The following is a 27,151-nucleotide window of genomic DNA, read 5'->3' on the forward strand; positions in this document are numbered from 1 at the left end:
CTTTGGTAGCAAGAGTGTGACTTTGAGAATAACCAGGAAAATTGGGTGAATTCCAGGTCTATTGGCAGCAGGTTTCTGTGGAAGAAAAGTAAACTTGACGAAGCAAAGGAGTGGCTCTAACTGATGTGGCCGGACAGGATCGTTGTCCACCTTGGAATACAATCTCTGGTGCTCAGCACTGAACTCCTGTGGGCCCCAGTGAGGGCTCTTCATCATCTGCTGAACTTTATGTTTTGGTGGTGGTTATTCTTTTTTCTCTCAGTTATTCCCTGCAGTGTCACACTGATCCAGCATGACCAGCCTTCTTCCATCCAGCAGAAACCATTCCATAGGCAAACCAGCTGTCCAATGTGCTGAATGTGCACTTAAGAGAGGCTAATCATCTCCCGATAGCCCAAGTTATGGATTTCTGGGACATTAACATGTACGTTAATGGGTGAGTTCAAAGGCTGGTGTTTGAGGACAGGATGAGGTGGTAGCTGGGACTGAAGTGAAGAGCGAGACTGTGCTGCTGGGCTTGGGCACATCCAGCCCTCAGTGATGAACTGCATCAGCACCTTGGATTGTTGTGGAAACACTGCTCTGCCAAGCTGTGGCTCTGCTGAAAAATGAGACTTAAGAGGTACCACATCCTCCCAGTTTTCCCCTGAAAATAACAGGAGTGCAGGCAAAAGATGAATAATGCTGATCCAGCTGTGGAAGCCCAGCGGAGCGAGAGGTGCAGAGCCAAGGCTGGGATGTGCGGTGCCTGTAAGCTCCTTGTCAAGTCCATGGAGGTACAGGATGGGGCCAGGGGGATCACCCAGAGGAAGATGATGATGCCTGATGAGGCAACCCAAGGCATACCAGGAGCCCAGGAACTGTCAACCTACCCATGACGGCTCCTGAGACATATGAAAATGCACAGACTGAATACAGGAACCTCTTGCCAACTGTAATATAGAACTTATTTGGAGAGGAGTCAAGCGCTGGAACGGGTTCTTCAGAGGGGATATGGAGGCTCCATCGTTGGACATCACTGAATCCTGGCTGGATGCGGGATTCTCCAGCGGCGGCTGTTGGTGTTACACGGTCCTGCGCCGGGCACTGCTGTGCTGCCCCTGCCAGGACCGTCTCCGGGCTGCGCCCCGATTCCTGGTGGGGCGTCTCCGCTGCCGGTACTCTCTCCTCCTGGGGGAAAACAGGGCGTCCAGCGAGGGGTGCAGAGCTTGCTGCTCGTACCAATCCCTCCTCCTCTGCCGCCGCTGCTGGGCTCGGCCCCTGTGCCTGCGGAACCTGTGCTGGGATCGGCTCCTCATCCCACGCCGCTGCCGCTGGTTTCTCCTCCTCGAGTTGCCCACGATAGCCCTCTCTGGCTGCAGACCTTCGCCCTCATTGTGGTCAGTGTCCCAAGCCCTGCTCCAGAACCGCCTCCTGTTCCTCAAGTTGGGTCGCCGGCTCTGCTGAGACCATCGGCGGTTGTTGCGGTAACACCTCCAGGGCCTGCTCCGGCTCCTCACGGAGCCCCTGCTGTGACCGCCGGCACAGGCTCTTCTGGAAGTGCTGCCATTCTGCTGGCCTGAGGGACACTGCCGCCTCCCGCCGGACTGGTGGCGTGCGGGTCTTCCTCTGCCCTCTTCATGGCCCTCATGGATGCGGGCGTCCCGCATGGGGAAGATGTGGTTAACAGACCACTGGCAGTTTGGGCACACGGATTGTCTGCGAGCCCACTCCTGTATGCAGGGGAAACAGAAGCAGTGCCTGCAGAAGTTCATGCAGACTGCATTGTTGGGGGGTTCCTGGCCCCTCGGCTCTTCGGAAGCATCCATCAGCGCAGCCTGGGACTCCCGCCTGCTGTTGGCAGCAGAAGGGGTGCCCCGGTCTGACGAGTGCTCCCCCTCTGACATCTCACCCTGCAAACCAAAGACACGCAGAGCTCAGGTCCTGCCCTGGAGACACAACCTGCCTGAGGCAGCAGATCTGGGCAAGGAAGCCCAAGGAGGTGTCTGCGCTGCCTCGAGGGAGCTGGGGACCATCCCGGGGCGGGCAAGTGGCACCGGGGCATCTCCCAGCACTCCTGCTCCTGGGACTGACCTCTCCGGCACAGGCTGGCAGGAAAGTGGCTCCCGGCCTGTCTGCGAGGGCAGCGCAGGGGCAGGCGGGCGGCAGGTCGGGAGCAGTGCCCCGGTCCCTGCCCCTGTCCCCATCGGCAGGTCCCCTCGGCAGGGAGCCCAGGGGACGGGGTCCTCCGTCCCCCTGCCCAGCGCTGTGGTGCCTCAGGGCTGCTGTGTATGCCTCAAGATGAGTGATGTCACGAGTGTCACAGTGACTCTGGTGACATCACCGGGCTTTGGGACACCAAAAGAAGACACAAGCTTTAGGGGAGAACGCCCCTTTTGCCAAGTGTCCTGTGCCTAGTGCCGGGCTCCCTGGTGTGAGAGACGTGGACTCATGGGAGTCATGCATTGGGCCAGGATGCTGATGGGACTGACCGGAGCTGCTCTCCTGTGAGTAAAGGCTGAGAGGCTGCAACAGGGCACGTAGCTTTGGGTAGTTTTCCTGAAGTCTCCTAATCGCCAGGCTGATGGGGAAGGGGACGGTGAAGGGAAGGAGTGAGGAGAGGAGGGAGAAGGACAGGAGGGAGAAAGACAGGAGACGAGAAGGGAGAAGAGCCACAGAATCATAGACTAGAACAGTTCCATTGGAAGGGGCCTGCAACAATCACCTTGTCCAACATGTGACACTTCAGGGCTGACCAAACGTTAAAGCAAATTCCATTGCAGCAAAGGCTCCTCTTTCTCTTGTATGACAAACTCCTGGTCAAACCTCTGCCTATCCCAGGGCAGGGCTGTGACTAATCCCTCCAACATGGGCAGGCGGGAATTGGGATGCAGGGAAGCTGCAAGGGCAGCCCGAAGCCATGGGGCATCTGCACTGGGTGGCCATGGGATGGAGCTGGTGCCTGCACTGGGGCCGAGAACTGTCCGGCTGGGATCTGGGTTGGTGGGGCCATCACATCCCAGAGATGTCCCCCCTGCAGGGCTGTGACCTTACTGCGGTGTCCCCGTAATACACACACCCCGTGTCTTGCAGTGTGTCCGTGCCAGACTCCACACAATGATTGACAACAACTGTCTCCTCGGCCTCAGCATCCTGATCCTGGCTGTGGGGACCATCCTGCTCACCACCACCAAATGGCAGCAGGTGCGGGGCCGCTCAAACCCAGGGGACCACTTGGGGTGGGTGGTGATGAGGTCCCCCCGGCAGGTCCCTGTGCTCTGCTCCTGTGCCCACAGGGTGACAAATGGAGCTGGCGACGCTGGAGATGGTGGCCACGAGTGACAGCACCGGAGAGACCAAAGACCCCTGTGGGTCCTCCCTGTGCCCCAGGGGGTACCTCGGCATGTCCCCAGGGCAGGACGGGGCAGAGCAGGGCCCCTTGGGACCCTAGGGGCAGCCTGGCCCCAGCGCATTTGGGCAGCCCCTCGGGGCCCCAGTGTCCCCAGCCGCGTGGCTCAGGCCCCCATTCCTGTTTTGCCCGTGGCGAGCGTGGGACATGCCCCAACTGCATCCACTGCGCCAGGGCTGCCCAGGAGCTGCAGCAAGTGACACTGTTGCCGTCACTGGGGATGGGGTCATTGCCCACACAGGAGCGTGGCATCTGGCAGGCAGTGTGGCGGGACCTGCGGGCGCTGCAGAAGCGGGGCTGCCTCTCCTGCCACAGCCGCAGCTCCTCCGGCTTCTCCGAGAGCCTCGGCACCCCTGAGAGCCTGACAGATATCTACCTGACCCTGGACACAGGGACCCCCGCGGAGCTGGGGTCTGCCTCCTCCCTTGGGTCCTCGTGTGCCGGTGGAGCCTGGTCAGCACTGAAGATGCACATGGCCAGGAAAAGGCTGGAAGTGCAGCTGGGGGCCCTGCCCGTGCCAGTGCAGCTATCCCAGGAGCAGGCAGTGCAGCGGCAGGGCCGCCGTGTCCTGCCAAAGCTCATCCAGCCCGGGCAGAGCCAGCCCTTGCCACGGTGCAGGATGTGTCCCTGGATGCAGGTAAAGGCAGATGCCATTGCAGACACCATCAAAGAGAAGGAAGTCCGGAGGCTGTGGGGGGACCCCAACCCCACCGAGGAGTCCCTGGATCTGCTGGTGCCATGCCCCCCACCACTGCTCATTCCTCTGGCCCTGCAGCTCCCCCAGGAGCACAGCACATCTGGACCCCAGGCCCCGGGCCAGGCCAGCGCCGTGGGGCATCCCATGGAGGAACAGCAGGAGCTGCCCAGCCAGCACAGCTCTGAGGAGCGTATGCACGCTGCCAGTGGCACCATCTGCTTCTCCAGCCAACCACCAGCCCCAGGGAACATCAGGAGTGAGAGCATCCTTCACCCAGATGGGCAGATACTGCAGCATGAGGAGCTCCCGTGGCCTCTTGGTTCATCCTTAGCCCAGTCAGCCCTTCTCAAGCTGGACCACAAGGCAGTGGGACTGGCAAAAGGAGTAGCTTCAGTCCTGCAAAAGAGAGATGTTGGCCTTCAGACCAACCTCGCCACCACCCGAGGCAGGCATGAGGCCAACCTTGTGGACACAAGCCACCCCGATGCTTCAGTGGCTGTTGTCATCTCAAGGCTGGAGCTGAGCCAGGAGGTGCACAGCAAACTCCAAGTACATACTGCAAGGAAATGCCTGGAGATTAAGCTGCACAGGATCCCAGCAGCAATGCAGCACTCCATGGCCAAGCACCAGTCACTGCCCAAACACCTTCAGAGCGGGACTCGTTCCCCATGGCCACGCCATGCTGATGACCCCTGCATCAAACCCCAGCGCCAGCCAGTCCAGGTCACACCGCAGCAGCAGCACAGGGCACCCCTCACCTCCCGCCCGGTGCCCAGGTCCAGCACTGAGGCCACATCCATGCCCCAGCGACAGGAGGTGACCCTGGAGCTGCATGCCCGTGCCCGGATGCTGCAGCGCTGCAGGGGCCAGCGTGGCACAGAGAGGCCATCGGAGCGATCAGTGCCTGGGAAGGAGCGTGGTGGGGCAGCACTGCAGGACAGCAGCCTGCCCCTCGCACCCTTCACAGCCACACCGGCACCCAGCACCTCCCTGAGCCCAGGCAAAAACTCACCCCGCTCCCCTGAGACACCGAGCTGGAGCAGGAGCCACATCCTGCGGGAGCTGTACTTGGGCTTTAAGGACATGGCCAATAGCTGGAGAAAGAAGGGAGATGTGAGAGATGGGAAGAGGGGTTAGATCCTGGAGAGGGAGCCCACCGTGACCAACATTCTCAGGGACACAGAAGACCCTCGAGGTGGTTTTTGTGTGGATGACATGGGGCACGTGGACATGGCAGTGGGACAGTCACAACCAGAGTTGACTGGTGGTGGCAGCAAACAGGACCAAGTCAGTTCCACTGCTCCGGCTGAATCCATGGAAGAAAGCCACCATGAGGAGGCTTCGAAGTGGCCCTGCGAGGGACAAGCGTGGGAAGATGAAGGGCAGGGAGAGGAGTTAGACAACTAGAGTTCAAATAAATCCTGTTTCTAGCCCAAATGTGGTTGTCGCTTTCTGTGACCTCTGAGTGGGATGTGCCTGTGGGCTGGACAGGGGAGCCAGGGAAGGGGCTCTCTCAGCCCTTTGTCATAAGGGAGATGCTCCAGCCCCTTCATCTTCCTTCCCATTCTGTGACCTACCGCACAGCCTGGCTCACATTCGTGTCTCCAGACATACATCTCAGCAGGGACAAGCCCTGAAGAGACCTATTTCCAAAGGCTTCGTTCAGAATCCCTGCAGGGAAGCTGGCCCATGTTAGAAATCACCCCTTGATCTTGTCTTGGAGCAGATGGCTCAGGAAGGTCCAATGACCAAGACCTTGAAAAGAACCCAAGGCCAGGATGTGCCTGGAGATTAAGAGACTCAAGGACATGCTGCACACAAGGCTCCTCTTCTTTCCTGTAGTTGAGGAACCTCTGCTCATTTTTATTTCTATGCTTTGGAGGCTCCCCAGAAGCATGTCTTGATGTCATCTGCTTGCCTGGCTTGAAGAAAATGCTGATGGTGCAGTTCTTGTGAGGCCCCTGCCCCACGTGGGGCTCTGGGGAGGAAGGGCTTTGCAGAGGAGTCTTCTTCACGCTCCCCACCATGACACAAAGCCAGGAAGTCTCAATGCCCCAGTAGGAGCAACACAGAACTGTAGCTCGCCCTCTCGCCCTTCCCCATTGTCCACCGTGGTCCCCGAAGCCCCGTGATGTCACCAGCGTCACTGTGACACCGTGTGACACCCGTGACATTGCTCACTGGGTGCGCAGCAGCCCTGAGGGGCCACAGCGCTGTCCTCGTGCATGGGGACAGCATCTGGGGGGGGGACACAGGGCCCCATCCCGCAGGCTCCCACCGAGGGGACCTGCCGATGGGGACAGGGGCAGGGACCAGGGCACCGCTCCCAACCTGCCGCCCGCCTGCCCCTGCGCTGCCCTCGCAGGCAGGCCGGGAGCCACTTTCCTGCCCCCTGTTCTTGCCGGCCCATGCCGGAGAGGTCAGTCCTGGCCCTGCCGTGGGAGCGGGAGCACTGGGAGATGCCCCCGGTGCCACTCGCCTGCCCTAGGATGGTCCCTGGCTCCCTCGAGGCAGCGCGGGCACCTCTTGGGGCTTCCCTGCCCAGCTCTGCTGCTCTGGGCAGGTTGTGTCTCCAGGGCAGGACCTGAGCTCTGCGTGTCTTTGGTTTGCAGGGTGAGATGTCGGAGGGGGAGCACTCGTCAGACCAGGGCACCTCTTCCCCTGCTGCCAGCACCAGCCAGCAGCCTGCATCCATGCCGCTGGGTGCTTCTGAGGAGCCAATCTGCGCCATCTGCCTGGACACCATCTCTGATGAAGCCCACATAAGCTCCTGCAGGCACTGCTTCTGTTTCCCCTGCATACAGGAGTGGGCCCGCAGAAAAGCCATGTGCCCGTTGTGCTGGCTGCCCTTCCACCGGATCCTGCGCAAGCTGGGACCCCACAGCCACGAGGTGCACGAAGTCAGGGACAACCACAGCAGAGGGAGATCCGCACACCGCTGGGCAGAGAGGAGGCAGCGGTGTTACTCAGGCCACCACCACGGAAGCTCTTCCAGAAGAGGCCCTGCCCATGGCCACAGCAGGGCCACAGAGAGGGGCCAGAGCAGGTCCTGGAGGTGGCACCATGATGGCCAGCGGTGGCCTGAGGATGGCCGGGGACATGACTACTCGAGAAGCAGGAGGCGGTACTGGAGCAGGGCTTGGGATGCTGATTACAATGAGGACCGAGCCCTGAGGCCCGAAAGGGACATCCCAGGCTCTTTGAGGAGAAACCAGCAGCAGCAGCCAGGCTGGGGCTCCAGGCAGAGGCACGCGACAAGGAGTCGATCCCAGCACAGGTTCCACAGGAGCAGGCGCCCAGCATGGCAGGAGCACTCATGGAGCCACGGCGGCAGACACCGGAGACGGAGCAGGGACAGGGAGCATCCCGTGCCTTGGAGAGACCACGGAGAACGTCGCTCAGGCGAGGCCAGGGGGAGCCGCATGGGGCACCCTGGCACCTCACAGAGGTGGTGGGGGAGCCGGGGTCCTGATGAGGAGCATTCCTTCCCCTGTAGATTGGATTAAATGGATATCATAGAATCAAAGACTCATAGAATCCCAGACTGGTTTGTGCTGGAAGGACCTTAAAGCTCACCCAGTTCCAACCCCCTGCCACGGGCAGGGACACCTTCCACTAGAGCAGGTTGCTCCAAGCCCCTGTATCCAACCTGGCCTTGAACACTGCCAGGGATGGGGCAGCCACAGCTTCTCTGGGCACCCTGTGCCAGCGCCTCGGCACCCTCACAGGGAAGAGCTTCTGCCTTATATCTCAGCTGAACTTTCCCTATTTCAGTTTGAACCCATCACCCCTTGCCCTATCACTACAGTCCCTGACGAAGAGTCCCTCTCTGGCACCCACATACCTCCTTCTACAGCGCTCTCTCTGTGTTTATAGCTGTGGAAAGGAAAGGAAGGTGTGTTCTGCTGACAGGCAGGTACTCCACAAAACAATCACACACCAGCCATATAACATGCACAGTTTATTATCCAAGCATATTAAAGCAAACAAGCATACACACAAATCAGATACATACCTATATATATACAGTAAATAAGCACAATAAAGTGAATCATATATATATGTATATATATAGCACAGAGGAAAATTAGCAATGCATCAAATCATTACTGCATAGAGAGAACAGAGATTAAGAAGAAATATATCACCAACCACCACCAAATCATCATTCAGGCCCACACTTCCATTGGGAAGCCCCATTGCAGCCGATGCCGGGAGTCTCAGTAAGATCCCTACACAGTGCATCCACCCTTAGGTGAGGCTTCGGATTCGGCTACAAGAGGGTCCTGCTTTTATGCCCCTAGAAACAACAGCTCTGTCACTGTTCATTCGTGTGGCTGTGCAGCTTCTCATGGTCTCACTGTTTGCACCAAGAGTGTTGGCCAGGTGCGAGTGGCCAATGTGAAGGTCATACAACAGCAGCACCCTGCTGTTTTCCTGCCTCTTTCCAACAAATAGTCACAACGAACATAAATATTATATAAAAATACTATCGAACATACTCTGTCAAAAACATACTCTCCTACGTTCCTCACAGTTGCGAGTGGGACCAACTCTCGGTTAGGTTCCCATCCATCACCACGTGTCTGAAAGCCATCAGTCAGCAAGGATGACCACTTTCCCCAGAGGATCCTCGTTCGGGGTGGTTCGGAAGGGACAGCAGTGTGGCTCACAGCACTACCGATCCGCCCTTAGGACAGGGCTGCCGAGGGACACCCACTGCTCCCCGGGGCCGGCGCATCCCCATGCTTCGCTTCGGAGATCGTGCTCCCCCTACACAGCCACAGCCCCGGGCAACACCGCGCTCCGCCTGCCCTCCGCCCCGCGGCGCAAAGCATGATGGGAGTTGTAGTCCCTTACCCGCCTCCTCCCCGCTGGCAGCCGCTGCCAGGAAACTACATCCCCAGCAAGCACCGCGGCGGACGCCGCGGCGGGCGGGGCGCGGTGCATCCTGGTATATGTAGTCGCGGTGCCGCCGCGGGAGCGAGTGCGGCGGTGAGTGGGGACTCTGTTTCCCGGCGGGCGGTGCGGGCCCGGCGGCAGGCCGGGAGCGCCGAGATGGCGGTCGGTAAGGACCTGCTGCAGCTGGACCTGTACAGACTGCTGGGGGTCGGCGAGAAGGCGTCGGAGCAGGAGGTCAGGGCCGCGGCCGGGAGCTCTCACGGGGCCGCGGGGGGGGGGCTCGGGCCGGGGCCTCCTTTCGGTGCCCCCCGGCCCGGGGCTGGGGCTATGCTTAGCGGGGAAGCCTGTTTCCGTGGTGGTGGCTTTGCTGCGCTCACTTTACCCTCCCGTTTATCCCATCTCAATCCCGTGGAGCGAGGCCTGGCTTCGGAGCAGGATGGATGGGTGGGGGAGAGCCGCAGAGCTCGTTTCGGGCGGTGTTTGAGTGTTCATGTGCTCTCAGGAGGGAAACTCCCGTGTTTACCCCAACTCCAGTTGTTAGAGGCTGCTCTGGGTACTGCCGGTTCCCGTAATCCATGTTGTTAATATTGTGGGTTTGGAATTACATGTTTCCACTTTTTTTTTTTTTCTTTAATTGGTAAATCAACAGTAAACGCAAGATTTGGGCAACTCAGCTGGGAAAAGGAGACTTCAAGGGGAGCAAAGCTCTGAGTAAAACTGCTAGTAACTAAACAAGGTTAAGCTTGAAAGGGAAGCTTTGCTTTTCCTCCTTAGGCTTTATTTTTTTGTATTTTTTCCTTTCTGTAGCAATAAAGAGCAGTAGCAGCACAACAGGGTAAACCTTGGAAGCTACAGCCTGGGCATAACCTGAGGCTGCCTGGAGATTCCATGTGGATGAAGCACAAAACAAGGGAACAAGCTAAATGTAACACACAGGGTTGAAGGAGATGAAAGACTTGGGGTGACCTCAGGATTGAAGGAGATGGAAGACTTGGGGTGACCTCAGGATTGAAGGAGATGAAAGACTTGGGGTGACCTCAGATCTACTGCTGAGCTGGTCACTGGGGGAAAAGGATGAGAAATCTGCAAATTGGATGTTGTGCAACTTAAAAAGTGACAAGTGTAATTTAGAGTGTTAATCCTTGATATAAAGTACTTGAAACAGTCCCAAAACCCTTTGTGTGCAGAGCAGCATGGCCAGAAGAGAAGAATAAGGGAGAGCAAGGCTGCTCAAGTAATTTAACCTCACTGTTCAGAGAAGCCTCATCTGCACCAGCCAGGTAGAGCAGTTATTGGAGTCGTTGTGACTGATGCACGGGAGGAGAGTTGCCTGTCTCTTAACTGGAGTCCTGCTTATGCAGGAGCTGGGATTAGCCTGCAAGGCTTTAGCTGCACATTCCCTTTCCAAGAACTTCGTCCACGAGGTGGTGCCGGGCACTGATAATTCCACTTGTTTTAGCAGAGGAATGTGCTTGGCTGTGGAACGGAGCAGCTTTTCTTCCCCACTTTCCTTGTTCCCTGGCAAAGGGAACTCGGTTGTTAACAGTGACTAAGCTCAGAAAGCTGTCAGTGTTTCTTTGAAGTGTGGAAGACATTAAACAGTCTTTGGTCAAGAATCCTTCACCTTGCCAAAGTCAGTTGTACAGTAAATGGTACTTGCTCTGTCCCAAAGCTACAGCTGCAAAGAACATGGTATCCCTCTGGCTAGAAAACTGCCCCAGTGAGCCAGACTTAGCTGGGATGATCCCGAGGTTCGACTTCTGTAGTACAGTGCACCTAACAAGTGAAACTTCTGGCTTTGAAAAAGCCAAGACTTGTTCAAGACATACCTACCTACAGAGTGTCCTGAGCTCCAGCACTTGCCCTAACGGTACAGCGTGGTTAAAAAGGACAGGTCACTGCGTTGAGGTTGAAAACTGAGCTTTTCGGAGGTCTCTTGCTGTCACAGTAGCCTGCTTTATCCTTCAACATGGTGGGGGGGTTTGGAGCTATGAGCACTCTATAAAGGTCTTTATTTTCTGTCAGGCATTCATGAATGCCTGACAGAAACCTTGAGACAGAAACCTTGCACATGCACATGAATGCTGGTTCAACCACAGCCTTCTACTTACTTAGAGAGGTGTGCTTTCAGTTCAGCAAAACCAACCGCAAAATAAACCCTCTGAATAGCCATTTTTTGTCTCTGCAGTGGTGTTTTGTTGTGTTTTTCCCCCAAGTTGCTTTTCTCACCACAGACTAAACAGTAACTCTCACCCGTGGCTCTTGCAGGTGAAGAAAGCGTACCGGCAGAAGGCGCTGACATGTCACCCCGACAAGAACCCAGACAACCCCAGGGCAGGTGAGATGGGGCTGTGCAGGCACAAACACCAGTTTGTGTTTGTTTTCACATGTGCAGACTGCTGGAAGCAGCTCTGCTTTGATTCAGGTCCGTCTGTGCGTGTGTAATTAAGGGAATACCTGGGTATGTCATACAAAGTATACACAGGCAGGACTAAGAGGTATTTTCATCACTACCAGAGAGCTCTGGTTTTGAGGTGGAATACAGTCATGTTGGTTTGGGAAACATCAGTGTCAAGTCAGTGCTGAAATTGTATTTGCACTTCCCAGGTCTTCCCCCATGGTACTTGAAGCCCAGACCTTTGGCTGTGCTGTCCTAGTGTTCAGTGGCTGATCACTGTTTTAATTCATAGCTCTCACAGACAAAACTTTCAGCAACTTATAAATCTTATTATCTATGGGCATTGTCTGTTTTTATCTGTTAGAGACAAGGCCCTGACTCTGTGGAGCTGAGTATACCTAAACCATTAGCAGGGTCTGGCTTGTGCAGCTTTTCTGTTTCAGTTTGTAGCTGCAGGTGGCAGTGAACAGCAGTGGTAAGGATGAAGGATGCTGTTCTTCAGGACACCTCAAAATAAACTTGGTTCTGTATTTTGCATTTCCCAATTTGATGTGCTGCAGTCTTATTGAGAACGTGTAGCTGTAGTACAGAGAAAAAAATCCCAACAGAAAACCAAGCTTTTAGGAGCAATGAGAGGAAAGCTGTGGGCTTTGAGGTGTGCAGAAGGTTGGGAAGTGATTTGAAGCGTGTGGGGAGGCCTCTGGCTCATATGTGTAACCTTCCAGGAAGAGGGTTGTCAACATTGCTGTAAACTGCAAAGCTTGAATCTCGGACTGCAAAGCTATTGATGTGATGGGGAGAATTTGGTTGTAACAGCGTGTTTCAGGCTGGCTGCAGGTTTTTACTGATAAGCTGCAGTAGATGGGTTCTGTGGAATTCATGCTCTCAAAGTTTCTGGTCACTTGAATTGATCCCAGGTTTTGTTTCTTAATTCACACAGAGGTTTATGTAGCCAGTGTTGTCTGTTGAGGTGATCCTGGCTATAGGTTGCCTTAGAAATGCTTTGGAAAGATTATTCTTCTTTCTGCTGTTCTGCAGGTCTCTTCCATAAGGAAATGTCTTTCCTGGTTCACCCCCAGGCCACTAGCATGGTTTCCTGCATCTCACCCTTTTTTCTTCTAATCCCCAGCGGAAATCTTCCACCAACTGTCTCAGGCCTTAGCGGTGCTCACAGATGCAGCAGCGAGGGTAAGGATCCTCCCCTGTACTGGGCACTGGTGGGGCTGCACCTCGAATCCTGGGTCAGTTCTGAGCCCCTCACTGCAAGAGAGACACTGAGGGGCTGGAGCGGGGCCAGAGAAGGGCCCCGGCGCTGGTGCAGGGCCTGGAGCACAAGTGTGATGAGGAACGGCTGAGGGACCTGGGGGGGTTTAGTCTGGAGAAGAGAAGGCTCAGGGGGGACCTTCTCGCTCTCTGCAACTGCCTGACAGGAGGAGGGAGCCAGGAGGGGGCTGGTCTCTGCTCCCAAGGAACAAGGGATGGGACAAGAGGAAACGGCCTCAAGCTGCCCCAGGGCAGGTTTAGATGGAGCTGAGGAACAATTCCTTCCCCAGAGGGTGCTCAGGCATTGGAACAGGCTGCCCAGGGCAGGGCTGGAGCCACCGTCCCTGCAAGTGTTCACACCCCGTGTAGCCGAGGCCTCAGTGCCATGGGTTAGTGGTGGCCTTGGCAGTGCTGGGAACGGTTGGACTTGATGATCTCAAAGGTCTTTTCCAACCTAGTTGATTCTAGGATTCTATGACACCCATCCCTCAGCAGTGTTGGGACTGTGTGGTGCTGCAGGCATGCTGGAGAGGCACTGGGAACTCTGCCTCTCTGTCCTTCTCTATTCTCCAGTGTACCTTCATGAATGCAAGTCTCATCTGTTACTCCCTCTAGTAGTCCATGAGATCATATAATAGGTGTCAGATAAGAACTTGGACAAATGTTGTTTTTGTGACTTGATGTGCTGGGAGTAGCTCTGTCCCTTCACTCAAGGGTGAGATACTGTCTTTAATAATGTATTAGACTGGGGCATATCCCATTTAAAATCTGAACGATAACCACTACTGATGCAGGGACACGTTAAATTCCCATGGCAACGGTGCATCTGCAGTTCCCTTGAAGACAAGGTCTGACAAATAAATAATATCTGTGATTGCCAAGGCTCAAAGCCTTTCCACAGGGCACAAAAGAGACTTGTAAACAGCAAAGCTGAATCAGAATCACAATCTCTTTCCTTCTGCTGCAAGAGCTTTGCTGCCAGAGGGAGCTTGGGCTCTCCTCTTGCTGTGAGGAAGGGGTTGAGCGCCCACTGCACACTGGATGTGTGATGGGGAAGAATAAAAACCAGATAAAAATGAGCAAGTAACTCTATCCAGACAAACTGAGAGAAGACATGTTAAAACTTCACATTAGAGAATTTAAAGACATGAGATAAATCCCTTCTTTTCAAACATTGGCAAGGTTTGTGATCTCCCCTCCAAGAGGAATTTAGCTTTTGGCATCCAAGAACTTTTTGGCTTCTCCATTTTAAAAGGATAGTGTGTTTAGCAAACCCCTCCCATGCAGGAAGGGAAAACACCAGCTTCTCTAGCCTATAAAACAAGAGCAGTGCTTTCCTGTACAATTACTCTACAAGAAAGATGTGAGCACTTGTGCCAGTCTGTGCTTTACCTACTACAGAGAGGTTCTGTGTAGGCTGATGAAGAGATTGCCACCTGGTTTAAGCAGGTGCCAGTGAAATAGCTGGTTTCCACCAGTTCTGAAGTCTCTATAGTGCTGAATGAATGTTGATGTGCTACTGCTGCTCAAGACTTCTGGTGCTCTTTGATCTCATACATTCATGTGAGTCTAATGCCCGTCTTGTATGAATCTTTCATATAAAACAGACCTTTTTAATTGTAAACCTTTGCGCTAAACCAACCCTGATCTGTTAGCATTGCCCTAAAGCTGCTTTAGGCAGGGATAGGAACCCAAAATACTCTTCCCACCTCTGAAGATGGGTCAGACCTTCTCTGCAGTACACTTTGCACTTACTTACAGACTCCCTCACCCCTTCAGGCTCCATCTGGAGATCCGTGGGCCTCTTCTCATGTTCCCAGGGTATTTGTGTGAACTTCCAACACTTTTAGGAGGAATGTTAGCAAGAACAGAAAATCTTCCCCTCTGCTTACAGTGTTTCAGTGTCTGATGTGACCTTTATTCACTGCTTTCCATTTCTCCCTCCTGCTTTACATAGTTTCACACTGTTGTGGTGTTCTTTGACAGGCAGCGTATGACAGAGTGCGAAAGGCCAAGAAACAGGCTGCAGAGAAGACACACAGACTTGATGAGAAGCGAAAGAAAGTGAAGCTTGGTAATGACATCAAACCTTCATTTGCTCTTGGCTTAAAGCCTTCCTTAGCTGGGTGTCTGCATTGCTGCTGCTGCTGGAATTGACCATGGGTTAATCTGCTGCCCATCTGCAATGGCTGTGGCCTCTTTATGCCCAGTACAATGCTGTAGCCATCTGAAATCTCCTCCCACAGCCATAGCTGGGATGGTTCTGCGCTGAGAGGGGTTTGATGAGTGTAACACTGCTGATACACTGATGTGCTGGCACAGGAGAGGTAGCAGAGCTGTCAGGACCCTACTCTGAAATTGGGGTTGGTGTAGCCAAGTTTGTTTCTTTCCATCCACCTCTGATCAGCAGTGAAAATTCTCTTTGGATTGTTGTAATTTGGTTGCTTTCTCTGCAGACCTTGAAGCCAGAGAACGAGAAGCTCAGGCCCATGAGAGTGAAGAGGAGGAGATCAGGACAACGAGATCATTAGAACAAGAAGTAATGATAAATTCTTAGTTTTCTCTGCTTCTTTTACGAAGAATTGCTGAAAGTCTTTGTAATCGTAATGCAAATCACATGGGATGTGATGCCCCAAATCCAAGTGTAGCCGTCCTCCAGCATTTTGGATTAATGGCTCTGTGAAAGAGGCATGTAGAAGGGATCTTGTAGCAGTCTTGGGATATTCTCTTTGCCTCCCCTCTTCCTTTGGCACAGCAGACAATAACAACAGCTAATGGGTTATATGCTGGCTGATAGGCACTAGGAACATGGGGGGGGATCTGATTATGAGTGCTGGAGCTGTCACAGGGGAACTAGCCAGAGGGTTACCCTAGGAGATGGGTGTAAGACAAAAGGTCTCCTTGGCAGTGTTTAGCTGGCATAAGCCAGCCGTGGCCCCATGCCCTCAGATGCCCATCCTGTCTTCCCTCTGCTCTAGATAATACGCCTGCGTGAAGAAGGTTCCCGACAGCTCAAGGAGCAGCAGAGACTCATTCAGGAGCAGATCCAGCATGAAAGAGAGCAGCACTTCCAAGGTGAGAGCAGCACTTCCAAGGTGAGAGCAGAGCAGATTGGAGCCCTCGGCCAAAGTATGTGTGTGTGGGACTCCAGCTCTTCTGCAGACAGAGCTCAGGCACCGGTGCAGCCTTATCACTTGGGCACCTTATGTGTAGGATTCTGCTTTGCACCTTCTTCATGGCTAAGTCAAAGGCTGGTATCTCTGTGGGGTTGCTTCCTTACATGTTTCATGCTGCCCTTCAACAGGTTGCTGCTCCTTTCCAGTAAATACTCTGAAGTATTGAATCTGCGTGGTCTATGGAGCCCCACAGTTAAGCAGGACTTCAGGCTCCCTCCAGCATATCTCTCACAGTTGAAGCAGTCAGTGTTGCAGACTCAAAATGGGGAATGATCCCAGTTTGTAAAAACTAATAGTTGTCACTGCGTTACTACTTTGGTATCCCTTTGCAAGTTTTTGGTACTCATCACCCAGAAGAGACTTGGTGTGGAGAACAAAGTTTGTTTCAATCTATGGTTGCTGAGGCTTTACTTTCTGGAAGTTGATTCTCTCCTGTTCCTTGGGCATACACAGTCTCCATCCCAGGCTTGTACAAAGCAATTGGTATCCCCTATACAGGAGGGGATGAGGTTTTTCTGGAATCCCAGAACCTCATCCTTTGGCATACCTAAACCTCACTCCCATCCACACAGTTCTATAGTGAATTGCCTTTTTTAGTATCCTGTGATTGGTAAGCTTAAAATACAGTTTTAGGTTTCAGAAAGTTCTTCTCTTTTCAAAACTGATTACAGTGCTGCTCAGGTTTTCAGTTCCATGGGAGGACTTACCGCCTCCTGCCTCCGACTCCTTTCATTCCAGCAGAGGAAATAGCATAGGATCTGTTGCTTTCTTACAGGAAAAATATTGATGTAATGAGTAAAAAAAAATAACCCAGGTCCAGATGCAGGAATTCTTTTGGGAGTCACCAGGGCATAGTCACACACCACTACTGTATGCAATCATTCATAGAATCCTAGAACCAACCAGGTTGGAAAAGACCTTTGAGATCATCAAGTCCAACCGTTCCCAGCACTGCCAAGGCCACCACTGACCCATGGCACTGAGGCCTCGGCTACATGGGGGGTGAACACTTGCAGGGCCGGTGACTCCAGCCCTGCCCTGGGCAGCCTGTGCCAATGCCTGAGCACCCTCTGGGGAAGGAATTGTTCCTCAGCTCCATCTAAACCTCCCTGATATCAGTCTGTGCTACAGTTCATGATGGTGTTTCATAAGACTTTTGGGGCTGAAATGGTCTAGTGGAAATCCAGAAGTGTTTGCTATTGCCATATGTGTGTTCTCAAGGTGAATTTTATGCTAATTGATCTTTAACCAAGAAGTTTTCGCTCATGTCCTTTTTATGTGTTTTTTCCTTTCCCCTCTTTAGTCAAGCAAGAAAGGAATGGAACAGAAGGCAAAATAACCCCTAAACTCAAAGTAAGACATCCTTATAAAGCTGGGGTTTGGTGAAAACTGGTAGAACATTACACAGCTTCAGAAAACAGAAGGGTCACTTCAACTCTGCTGAACTGGCAAGTCCCTTTGTACAGTGGATGTGAAGCTCCTCTATCTAGTATGCATCATGCATATGAACAGCTCCTGTCATTGCCTTTAAAACACTCCCCCTCACCCTATTCTCTACTGTCTGGTCCAAATTTCTGAGCCAGAAATTGAGTTGTCTCTGCTTTTAAGCACAGGGAAACATCTGCTTATTACCCTGATAGAGCCATTAATATGCTTTCAAGTATGATCTTTTTATTCCAGCGAGCAGTGCTTCTCCCTGTTGCCCAAATAATTTGCTCCCTTTGGACATTCTGATGTTGAGGTCACTGTTCTGGGGGTGTAACTGTAAATAGCAGATTTGATTAAGGTGCAGGTGGCAGGAGCTGCACTGAGCATCTGTTCACATGGACAAAACTTGTCATCTTTGTTTCCCAGCTCAAATGGAAATGCAGGAAGGAAGATGAGGCGAAAGGGGGATACTCAGAAGATGTTCTGCTGCAGATCCTGCAAAAGGTATAAGAAAGGATGGTGGATTCTGGGAAGCTGCATACAAACTGGAGTGGGTCCTTTCCCTGTTGTCCAGCTTTCTCAGGCAATGTTCAGAGACCAGCAGCATGGCCCATTAGCTGTGATCTGTTCCCCAGGGAGCACCAATGTCTTGTTCCCAGCAGGGACTCCTCCTAAAACTCTTCCCACTGAGTGGTTCATGCCCTGCATAGAAATCAGTCTGGCTATGTGGTTATGGTGCACTTTTGCCTTCACTTAAAGCACTAGGTATTTGCTGCTGTGGGAAGCTCAGGGACAGGCATAGACAAGCCTTTGATGTGAGGAATCCCAGCAGGTGATCTTTATTTTCCCTTCATGCAAGTGTCTCCTGTAGCTCTGACTGAGCAAAGCAGCCCTCTTGCAGTGGGGCTTGCTGGAAGCAAAGTGTGGAGCTCCATTCCTCCCCAGAACTATTTCCTGGAGGGACAGAAATTATGACAGGTTGGGATCTGTGGGAGCATCACGCAAGACAGAAATGGTGACAGCTCAAGCCTCGTGTCTGAGAAAACACATGTTTTCTCTTTGCTTTCATTTCAGAAATGAACTTGACATCTCTGCTGGGTCTGTAATTAACCTTCCTTTCTTTCTTTGTCTTACCAGTATGGTGATGTGCTCAACTTGGTGATCTCCAGTAGGAAGACTGGGAGTGCAGTTGTGGAATTTGCTACGGTTAAGGCTGCTGTAAGTCTGGCAGAGCCCCTGGATGTGTGTAGCTGACAGTGGGCAAGAAGGGGTGCTGCAGGAGGGAAGGCTTGGCCAGCTGACAGCCTCCAGACGCTGCCTTGTCATTAAGGCACTGGGGAAGGGTAATGAGAGTCTAAAGGTACAGATGCCTGAAGGGAGTGGCAAAGCTGGAGGCACAAACCCAGAGCAGGTCGTGCACATAAACAAGCAGGTTGTGTGTGGAAAAGGCTGAGGGAAGAGGCACTGCTTCAAAGAGCAGGCACGGAGCTGTTTAACCAGCTCTCACTGAAGGTGAACTACCATTGTGGGAACGGGCTTAAGTTTTAGAGGTTATGCCAGGCATTTGCAGTTTAAAAGAAAGCAAAATGTCTTGACTCACTGTGAATTATAATAATTCATGTGGCTGTGGAAACAGAAATCATCAGTTACCCTTAATTGTAGTAGTTCCATCAACTTAAACTTCACCGTAGGAGAGTCTCTGTCCCTTGTCACCTTTCTTTCACTCATATATCCAAATAATAAAAGCAATCCCACAGGACTGTCTGTGACCCTGTGACCTGTTTATCAAAAGTGCCAGCAATGATATGTTCTATCTGTGCTTAATGCAGATACAGACCTTAAAGGGGATTCCTCAGGTAGGGCAGCTGGGAGATCAGTGTTGCTTGTGCCCTGCTTGGCCTTGATGCCAGGCTGAGGTGGAAAAGCTTATGTGGTTGTTGGTGAGCTGTGAGGGAGTGACCTCTGAAATTCAGGTGGTGATGGATATCTTCAATGGCTATTTTCACTGTCAGGAGATGGCTGTGAAGAATGAAGTTGGCCTGATAAATAACCCTCTCAAGATTTCCTGGCTGGAGGGCCAGCCCCAAAACAATCCCAGCACCATCCTTCCTGACAGCAGTAGTGAGCCCAGGACTTCCCAGGTAAGGAGACACAAAACAGGTTGCTGTTACCTAAACCTGTTTCTATAGAAACCTATATTTGCCAGTGTGCTCTGCATTGATGGTGAGATGTTGATTCCCAGCAGAGCTGGTAAGAAGCTCTTAATGCAAAGCCTCCTTCTCTGCTGACCCTTTTGTGCTGAAGCAGTGGCTTTTTTGAAGGACCTCTTGCCTGTTCTCAGCACACTGAGAACACGAGTATTTGGATCTTCACACAATCTCTCTTCAAAGTGGAAACCAAGGATGTTCCTTGCTCAGCCAAAGCCTCTAATGCCAGCCTTGTGGAATTTTTACTAATATACTTTGTGGGAATCCTCTGGCTGACAGCTGGTTGAAATGGGTCTCCTAGAAGGCTTCTTTAGGGAGGCTTTAGTTACTCACTGCATTCCCAAGAGGATAAAATTTCAGTGCTGTAAGAAAGCCTCTATTAGGGTCTGCAAGAGGGAAGGGAAAACAAGTATATACCCATGTAGAGACCTCATTGTCTGGTTTTGGTCCTTTTTACCCGTGTGGCTACTTTGAGTGCAAGGTGTGTGTTAACTTTTAGCTGCTGCTGCTTTATTTCACAAGATAATCCCTCTGAAGCTGTTGCTGTTGAGTAGCAAATGGATTCCAATCACAAAACATGTGGAAGGCAATAGCATGTAGTGGTTAAAAGATAGAAACCAGTCTGAGGACATGCTGCAGCAGCTCGGCTCTGTTACCCTTTGCTCTTGGTGGCTTTCTGGACTGGGAGGTGTATCTGCTTCTTTTGAAGCAGGTTATGTCACACTTTGCTCTGTAGCACATTTTATGTTGTGCTCTGCCTGTCTTCTGCTCTAGTTAGCAATTCCTTGGCTGTGAAGGGGCCTGAGATCCTTTGCTGGTTATTTGAGTTCCAGTTCAAAATCCATTTGACACTTACTGCCTTCTTCCCTGTGGTATAAAGATCAGAATGATCTAATTGCAGAGAGGACTCTTGCCTCATGCTGTGCAGGTGCCTTTACCCTGTGTCTCAATCAGCTTTGTGTGTGTTCACTCCCTAAATATTTTAGCAGCTTGTGAGATTGTTCAGAATGAGAACTGGCTTGTTCCTAACTTAAGAGGGTTGCAGCTACAATTGGAGCTTGGTGGTGGATTCTTGCCTCCATGGGTTCAAAAGCCCTGGCTTTAACTAAGTTGATCTTGGCTTCTTTCCACGACCAAAGCTTGTTAGTGTGGAAGTGCAGCGTCTGCTGCTGTGGAGGATTAGCTTGGTGGAGCACAAGGGAGAGCAGGCTACAGCAGCAAAAGGTGTCCATGCTGAGTGGAGCTGGTGACTCACTTCTGCCCAACACAGCCTTGTCAATCCCCTACAGCTCTCAAAATGGTGAGGAGCTGTGGCCAGTGAACTTGCATCCTTCCCCAGGAATTGCACTGCTCATGCTTGTCTCTCTCCATTGCTGCTCTGTGTAAGCACCTGCAGATTCTCTAATTACATTGCAGTCTTGCTGTCCATGCTGAGGTCTCCAAGCTGCTCCGGTTCCTCCTTTTCCTAGTTCCTACTCCAGACCCTCCCCAGATCCTGCTGCTGCTTCCATTAGGATGCTTCTAAAGTCTGTAATGTGGTAAGAGCTTCTCTTGGCTGTACTGCTTCCACAGAATCATAGAATCAACCAGGTTGGAAAAGACCTTTAAGATCATCAAGTCCAACCATTACCCCAGGACTTCCAGGTGACTTATTCTCTGTCCTCAGCTCTTCAGCTCTAGACCATGCAAAATGAGTTCTCTCAGGTATCTCTTGTCACTACCTCAACCTACTCCCTGCCTCATCCTCTTGTACACAGTCTGGCTTCCCAGCCACCGGCACCACATTCTTGTGTTGAAGCTTCACTAATCTCATTCTGATTTAAGCTGCCCTCGCTTCCTATCCTCTGCTCCCTCTGGGTTACTCCTATTTTTGTCTGAATCCACCCCCATGTTTGCTCCCACTCCGTGCAGCTCCTTCCCTGCTCTGCTTCAGAAACCAGCCGGAGACCTACAGTTCTCATGGCAACACACTCACTACTCATCCGCTTCCGAGCTGTGTCTGCTCCCTGCCTGGGGTAGTCAGCCAGGAGCTGAGCACCAAAGCCTTCAGCTAAAGGGCAGCTGCACACTAACTAGGACCAGGGAGGCTTTGGAAGCAGTTTCCAGGTCAAAGGCAGGCTGGTTGTTGAAAAGCCCTGCTGTGGGGATGCAGTAAAAGGCAAGATACTGGCCTCCACAGTCTTGGTTGGCTTGTATTCTTCTGCAGCAGTGGGTGCACGTTGTCCAGCAGTTCCTGGAGAGCTGCTGGAGCCAAAGAGGTGAGTTATGCTTGAATTATAAACACCGTGGATTGGCCACTGTTACTCCAGGCTATTGAGAGCAATGACCGGTTGATTGCTGCAGCTCTGAACGGTTCAAGGCACACAACAGCTCTACAGTGCTGTGAAGAGCATGTTTTGCCACTACAACAGCATGAAGCGCTTGCCATTCCATTCAGCTGGATTAAAGTGCTGAGGAAAGCCTGTGTCTGGCACTCTTGCATCTTTCCTAGCTCCTTTGAGGTTTCATGGAGTTGGTTTCATGTTATCTGACTTTACAGCCTGATGTGAATCTAGTAGGTTAAGAGCCATCTGTGCCTTCTCTGCAATGCCTCTGGGCACTTTGCTGTAGCTGGCTTCCAAAGCTTGTGGTTATCTGGGGGCCTGGAGGTTTTAAGAGCCCTGGTATCTAATCTAGCTATGAAAAAGGTCAGAATTGGTCACCCAGTGATTCCTGCAGTGTCCTTTTAACAGTTTGCCCCAATGCTGCCTTAAATGCTTTTAGTTTGGTAGAGCCTTTCCCATCCTGTCCCCTGGGAAGATAAAGTCCCAGCCCAGGAGAGCAGAGCCACACTGCTTCCCCACCCTCAGAAGAGCCTCAAGTGCCAGAGAGGGTCCACCTTGGTGGCTACAGATAAGGGACCTGTGTTCTTAGTGCCTGGGCTCTTTCTGGCTTGCTCCCAATGAAATGAGGCAACAAGACGCTTCCAGTTACAGATACATTTATTCTTCCATATCTGTACAGCTGATAGATCAGTGCATGCTTCAAGCAGCAGTAGCTAGAGAAAGTTCCTCTCCTGCTAGTAGGATAAATAAACTGCTGTTGCTGTATTATGAGCCTGTGTGGATGCTTACCTGTTTCCAGGCTGGGAGTGCCAACTGCACTTGAATTAGGGGAAAAGAAACCCACAAGGAAGAAGAAAAGGAAGAACAGCTTTGATTTCATTCACATCCAAATGTGGCAGGAGAAGAAAGACCAGTTTGTGTCTCTGACCCTTGCCGTAACTATGGCTTTGAGATGCAATGCTACTGTCTCCTTGCAAGCTGCCTGCTTATCCGCAGATGGTGTTGCCGTATCCCTTTCTGTCCATGCTCTGCAGTGTCACAGCCACATCCCCAAAACAAGTCTTTTGCCAAACACTGCCATTGTTCCACAAGGAGGAGATGCACAGTCAGGAGTGGGAAATTCCCAGTGTGGAGAATGGGAACTTGCCCACAAGGTTCCAGCAGACAATGCTGTCATCTGAGCAGAGAGCCTGCGAGCTCTGCTCCGAAGGACTCCGTGGCAAGGACAGGAACAGGGGCAGTCTGTGATGGGTAAGGCGAGAACAACAGAACAGGCCACACACAACAGGAATGCTGCAGCATCCTTCCTCCTGCTAGGACTGGAGAAACTGGCAGCAGCAGTAAAGAAATGGGATATGTTAAGTGATAAATACCTTCAAATGGTGTAATCTCTCGGATTCTGTTTCCTGAGGGTCTGCAGAACATCCTCGAGAAGCGATAGCCCCAAATCCACTTTGAAGGACAGGAAGGGGTCAGACAGGTCAGAAAGAGTGGTGCCATTCTGGGAACCTGTCTCTGAGGTCCCATAGTCTGTAGCCTGGTCCTTGTGGGATTGAGTTTGAGTGGCTTTGTGGTATTGATGAGAAGCATCAGAAAAGGAGATGTCAGAGTGAGAATCTGTGTGGTCGATGATGTTGGGGCAGCTAGAACTGTCCAGGTACAGCCGGGGAGGCTTGGGGGGGGCTTGTGCCTTGGCTAGGTTTTGTTCACTCTGGCATGACAGGTAATCAGACTTGTCCTTCAGATCCCTCAAGCATTCCCTCTTCTGGCACTGTCCATCACTGTCCAGAGTGTGGCTGTTCTGATTGAGGAGGATGACTTGGTTACCCAGCTTTTTGTGTCTCCTGAGAGAGAAACGTCTGAAGAACGTTGTGGATTTGATGGACCCTCTCCGCCAAGTATCCATGCTGACGAGAGGAGCAGGAGGAAACTGCTGACTCTTCACAGTCAGGTGCTGGACTCAAGTCGCAGGATCAGCAGCAAGCGGCACAACAGGAACAACCTCTTCCTTCCCTGTTCCTGTAGCTGGAAGGAAAACAGAGAGGCTGGTATTGCAGGAAATGCAAACTTCCCACTATCTCCCTGTGCTAAGGAGCAATTGGCCTGCCTTGGCTATGGAGGAGTCTCCTTCAGTGGAGAAGCAGTCTCCTTCTTCAGTGGAGAAGGAATGGTGATGTCTGAGCTTATTAAATCTGAGCTGCAGGAACAAGCTGGTGAAGAATAGCAAAGGCACACAGTCACCATGAGAACAGATTTAATCTAGCATCTAGAACAGAAGGGCACTGGGGTACCATGGTAACCAGCCACCTTCTCCATGCAGGGCACAGTGTAAAAATCTCAGTGGGTGGTTGGGAAGGGAGACGGTGACTCAGTCGTGCTGAAGGAAACCAAAGAAACAGTCAAAGAGGAATCTGAACCACGACAAAATGCAGGTGTAAAAGGCAAACATCAGGAAAACTGAATGTAAAATAGACTTACACTGTGGTGGAGCAGCACCTCAGTCCAACAGGCGGAGAGGAGAGGCTGCTGAAGCACTCAGAGAACTGAGGCTACCACGTTCACCAGCGCTGGAATGTTGGAAGAAGCAAGTCCAGGAACAGTTCAGCCAGGTTGGACCCGGAATGCTGAAAATCCCCAATGCCTCCTTCTCTTCATGTGCCTCCTGTCACTGCTTCCAGGCTGCAGTTCCTTCTGCGTGTGGATTTGTTTTGAGCCAAGCCCTTGCTGAGTCAGCCACGTCAGAAACTGGGTTTTACACTATTGGTAATTGCCAGGATTGCAGGAAGTAGGTGTGTGGAGTGGCAAAGCATCAGCCCACGCGCTCCCGAGGAGAACACGAGCTCCCTCCGCGGCGCCCGGGCTGCTGGAGAACTGTCACCATGGACTTGGAGCCCATCTTGCATCAGACTGTTCCTTCTCTTGGTGCTGTCCCTCCTGCTGCTTCTGCTGGCTTCTTGTCTGAGCAGAGCTCCCAAAGGAGCCTGGAAATCATCTCTTGTCTGTTTTAAATGTAAATCCAGAGTGTGAGGTGGTGATTCAGGTTTGGGTGGTGATTCATCTGCATGAGCCTCATGTAGGTTACTTCATTCAGCCCAGCAAGCGACAGTGTTTGTGGTTGGTGGTCAGGAACTTTGAAGCAGCCCAGTTCTGCCACCGAGGGCTGATACAATCTGCTGCTTTCCCAGACACTCTGAAGACCTGTGCTGAGCAGTACTGAAGGGTTATTTCATTCATGCAGCTCCTAAGATACCAATTATGGCATATTAGTCTCTTCATTTCCCAGTCTGAGTTTCTCATCTATTGTGGGCTTCTCTTTTCTCCTCCCAGCCAGACACTGCAGCTGGAGGAGCCACTTTGCTGGCACATGACAGCAAATTTGCACTTGCCCCATTTTCATGCAGAATCTTACTTAGCTATTCTATTGCCTTTTCATCCCTTCTCTTTGCTGTTTAAATGTCCTTAAACCACCAGTAGATCTAGTAAAATGAACATGAGATTTACTTCTTTTCATTCACCTTCTGTGAAGATGCTTTTATTTCTACCTGAGCTGTCAGGCAAATGAGCTGGATGTTTCCAAGCATTGCAGAGCTTTGCATACATCCAAAATAGTCAAGCCACCTACTGATGTTCAGTGGCTTCTGAAAGCAGAGTGCCAAACCCACCACTTTGCTCTGCAGTAGCTGCTGTCATCTGCTGCCTACATTGATTAGGTAGAGTCTGCAATCAACTTGCTTGATGTGACAGTTGCTGCCACACACAGAAGAAAAGGCTCCAAGAGCTTTTGAGAACTCGACCACACTTGGATCAGGTTTGGGAACATACCTGCTGGTTTTCCTGCTGCAGCCGCTGCCATGACTAAACCACAGAAGGGTTCAATGGTGGTGTTTTTATGGCATTAGCCTTTGTAACGGGTGAAGTGTACACTGGACTTTGTGCCCCAGTGTTGGACCTGCAGAGCAAGCTCATCATCCAAAATAACCTGCCCCAGCGAAGCAGAGCCATGCTTCCCATCCAACCTTAGAGCAGCTCAGAACAGCCTTCCAGACCTCAGAGCAGCTTCCAGTATCTGAAGGGGGGTACAAGGATGCTGGAGAGGGACTCTTCATCAGTGATAGGACAAGGGGTGGTGGGTTTAAACTGAAACAGGGGAGATTGAGATGAGCTCTTAGGCAGAAGCTCTTCCCTGTGAGGGTGCTGAGGCGCTGGCACAGGGTGCCCAGAGAAGCTGTGGCTGCCCCAGCCCTGGCAGTGTTCAAGGCCAGGTTGGACACAGGGGCTTGGAGCAACCTGCTCTAGTGGAAGGTGTCCCTGCCCGTGGCACGGGGGTGGGACTGGAGGAGCTTTAAGGTCCCTTCATTCCAAACCAGCCTTGATCCTATCATTATAACCTTGTTGTGAGCAGGGAGTAGCTCCAGTTGCAAGCATGTAACTGGGGCTCCCAGTCTGTCCCGCTCACTGTCTCACAGCAGCACTGTTTAGACACAGCCTGTTTCCTGTAGGCCAGGCAGCTTTCACACCTTGCCCCATTTCCCTGGGGCCCCACTGCTATGAACCACCCCCTGACTTTAATGTGCATGTTGTGAGTGTGGTTCATGGAGGTGGGGGGGTGTCCTCAACAGTCTGTGTTTGTTTTGTGCCCCCAGGAATCAGTGGTATCAGAACGGGACTATGAGAGCCTGGTGATGATGAGGATGCGCCAAGCAGCAGAGAGGCAGCAGCTTATTGCACAGCTCAAGCGGGAAGAGGAGGAGTCTCACACCTAACATGAGAGAGGATGGATTCTCCCACCCCAGCATTCTGCATTTCCAAAGCTGCTTCTTAATTTAAAGTCAATAAACCTCCTTTTATAAGCTGTTGTAGGAATAGGGCTTGTTGACAGGCTGAGAGAGCTGGGCTGGGGCAGCCTGGAGAAGAGAAGGCTCCTTAAGGGGAGACCTCAGAGCAGCTCCAGTGCCTAAAGGGGCTCCAGGAAACCTGCAGAGGGGCTTTGGGCAAGGGCCTGTAGGGACAGGCCAAGGGGAATGGCTTTAACCTGCCAGAGGGGAGACTGAGATGAGCTCTGAGGCAGAAGCTCTTCCCTGTGAGGGTGCTGAGGCGCTGGCACAGGGTGCCCAGAGAAGCTGTGGCTGCCCCATCCCTGGCAGTGTTCAAGGCCAGGTTGGACACAGGGGCTTGGAGCAACCTGCTCTAGTGGAAGGTGTCCCTGCCCGTGGCAGGGGGTTGGAGCTGAAGGAGCTTTAAGCTCCCTTCAACCCAAACCAGTCTGGGATTCTATGAATAGAAACTCTCAGTGACTGCAGCCATTACCCCTTTCCATAGGTGGGGTCATGGCTGTGTAAGTGTATTAACGTGTTGTTTTGTGTACTCA

At 52.2% G+C, this 27,151-nt stretch overlaps 2 protein-coding genes across 4 annotated transcripts; one reads left to right on the plus strand and one right to left on the minus strand.

Moving 5' to 3' along the window:
• The first annotated feature begins 9,062 nt into the window (after positions 1-9,062).
• DNAJC17 (DnaJ heat shock protein family (Hsp40) member C17) lies at positions 9,063-26,635 on the plus strand. Of its 2 annotated transcripts, none has more exons than XM_030483175.1 (11): positions 9,063-9,221; positions 11,256-11,325; positions 12,515-12,573; positions 14,635-14,722; positions 15,105-15,187; positions 15,627-15,723; positions 17,128-17,177; positions 17,679-17,756; positions 18,390-18,470; positions 19,265-19,393; positions 26,427-26,635. In XM_030483175.1, the coding sequence occupies exons 1-11, from the start codon at positions 9,144-9,146 to the stop codon at positions 26,544-26,546; spliced, it is 933 nt and encodes a 310-aa protein (XP_030339035.1). In that variant the 5' UTR covers positions 9,063-9,143; the 3' UTR covers positions 26,547-26,635. The 2 variants fall into 2 exon arrangements, 1 of the variants encoding a protein (XP_030339035.1); XR_003990992.1 differs by having other exon boundaries at positions 9,127-9,221; positions 12,424-12,573.
• On the minus strand, positions 22,423-25,324 carry C4H15orf62 (chromosome 4 C15orf62 homolog). Of its 2 annotated transcripts, none has more exons than XM_030483176.1 (2): positions 24,262-25,324; positions 22,423-23,808 (listed from the first exon to the last, which is right to left on the minus strand). In XM_030483176.1, exon 2 carries the CDS (start codon positions 23,687-23,689, stop codon positions 23,159-23,161), a length of 531 nt encoding a protein of 176 aa, XP_030339036.1. In that variant the 5' UTR covers positions 23,690-23,808; positions 24,262-25,324; the 3' UTR covers positions 22,423-23,158. The 2 variants fall into 2 exon arrangements, with proteins under 2 accessions (XP_030339036.1, XP_030339037.1); XM_030483177.1 differs by having other exon boundaries at positions 22,423-24,160.
• Positions 26,636-27,151: the final 516 nt, after the last annotated feature.

This window comes from Strigops habroptila, chromosome 4, assembly GCF_004027225.2.
Source record: "Strigops habroptila isolate Jane chromosome 4, bStrHab1.2.pri, whole genome shotgun sequence".
Taxonomy (NCBI): domain Eukaryota; kingdom Metazoa; phylum Chordata; class Aves; order Psittaciformes; family Psittacidae; genus Strigops; species Strigops habroptila.

Excerpts from the sequence above, each read along its gene's own strand:
- DNAJC17 (XM_030483175.1), top strand. The coding sequence starts at position 9,144 with ATGGCGGTCGGTAAGGACCTGCTGCAGCTGGACCTGTACAGACTGCTG. Across the intron at positions 17,178-17,678 it reads AAATAACCCCTAAACTCAAA|CTCAAATGGAAATGCAGGAA; the intron begins GTAAGACATCCT and ends TTTGTTTCCCAG. Across the intron at positions 19,394-26,426 it reads GTGAGCCCAGGACTTCCCAG|GAATCAGTGGTATCAGAACG; the intron begins GTAAGGAGACAC and ends TTGTGCCCCCAG.
- C4H15orf62 (XM_030483176.1), bottom strand. The coding sequence starts at position 23,689 with ATGGATACTTGGCGGAGAGGGTCCATCAAATCCACAACGTTCTTCAGA.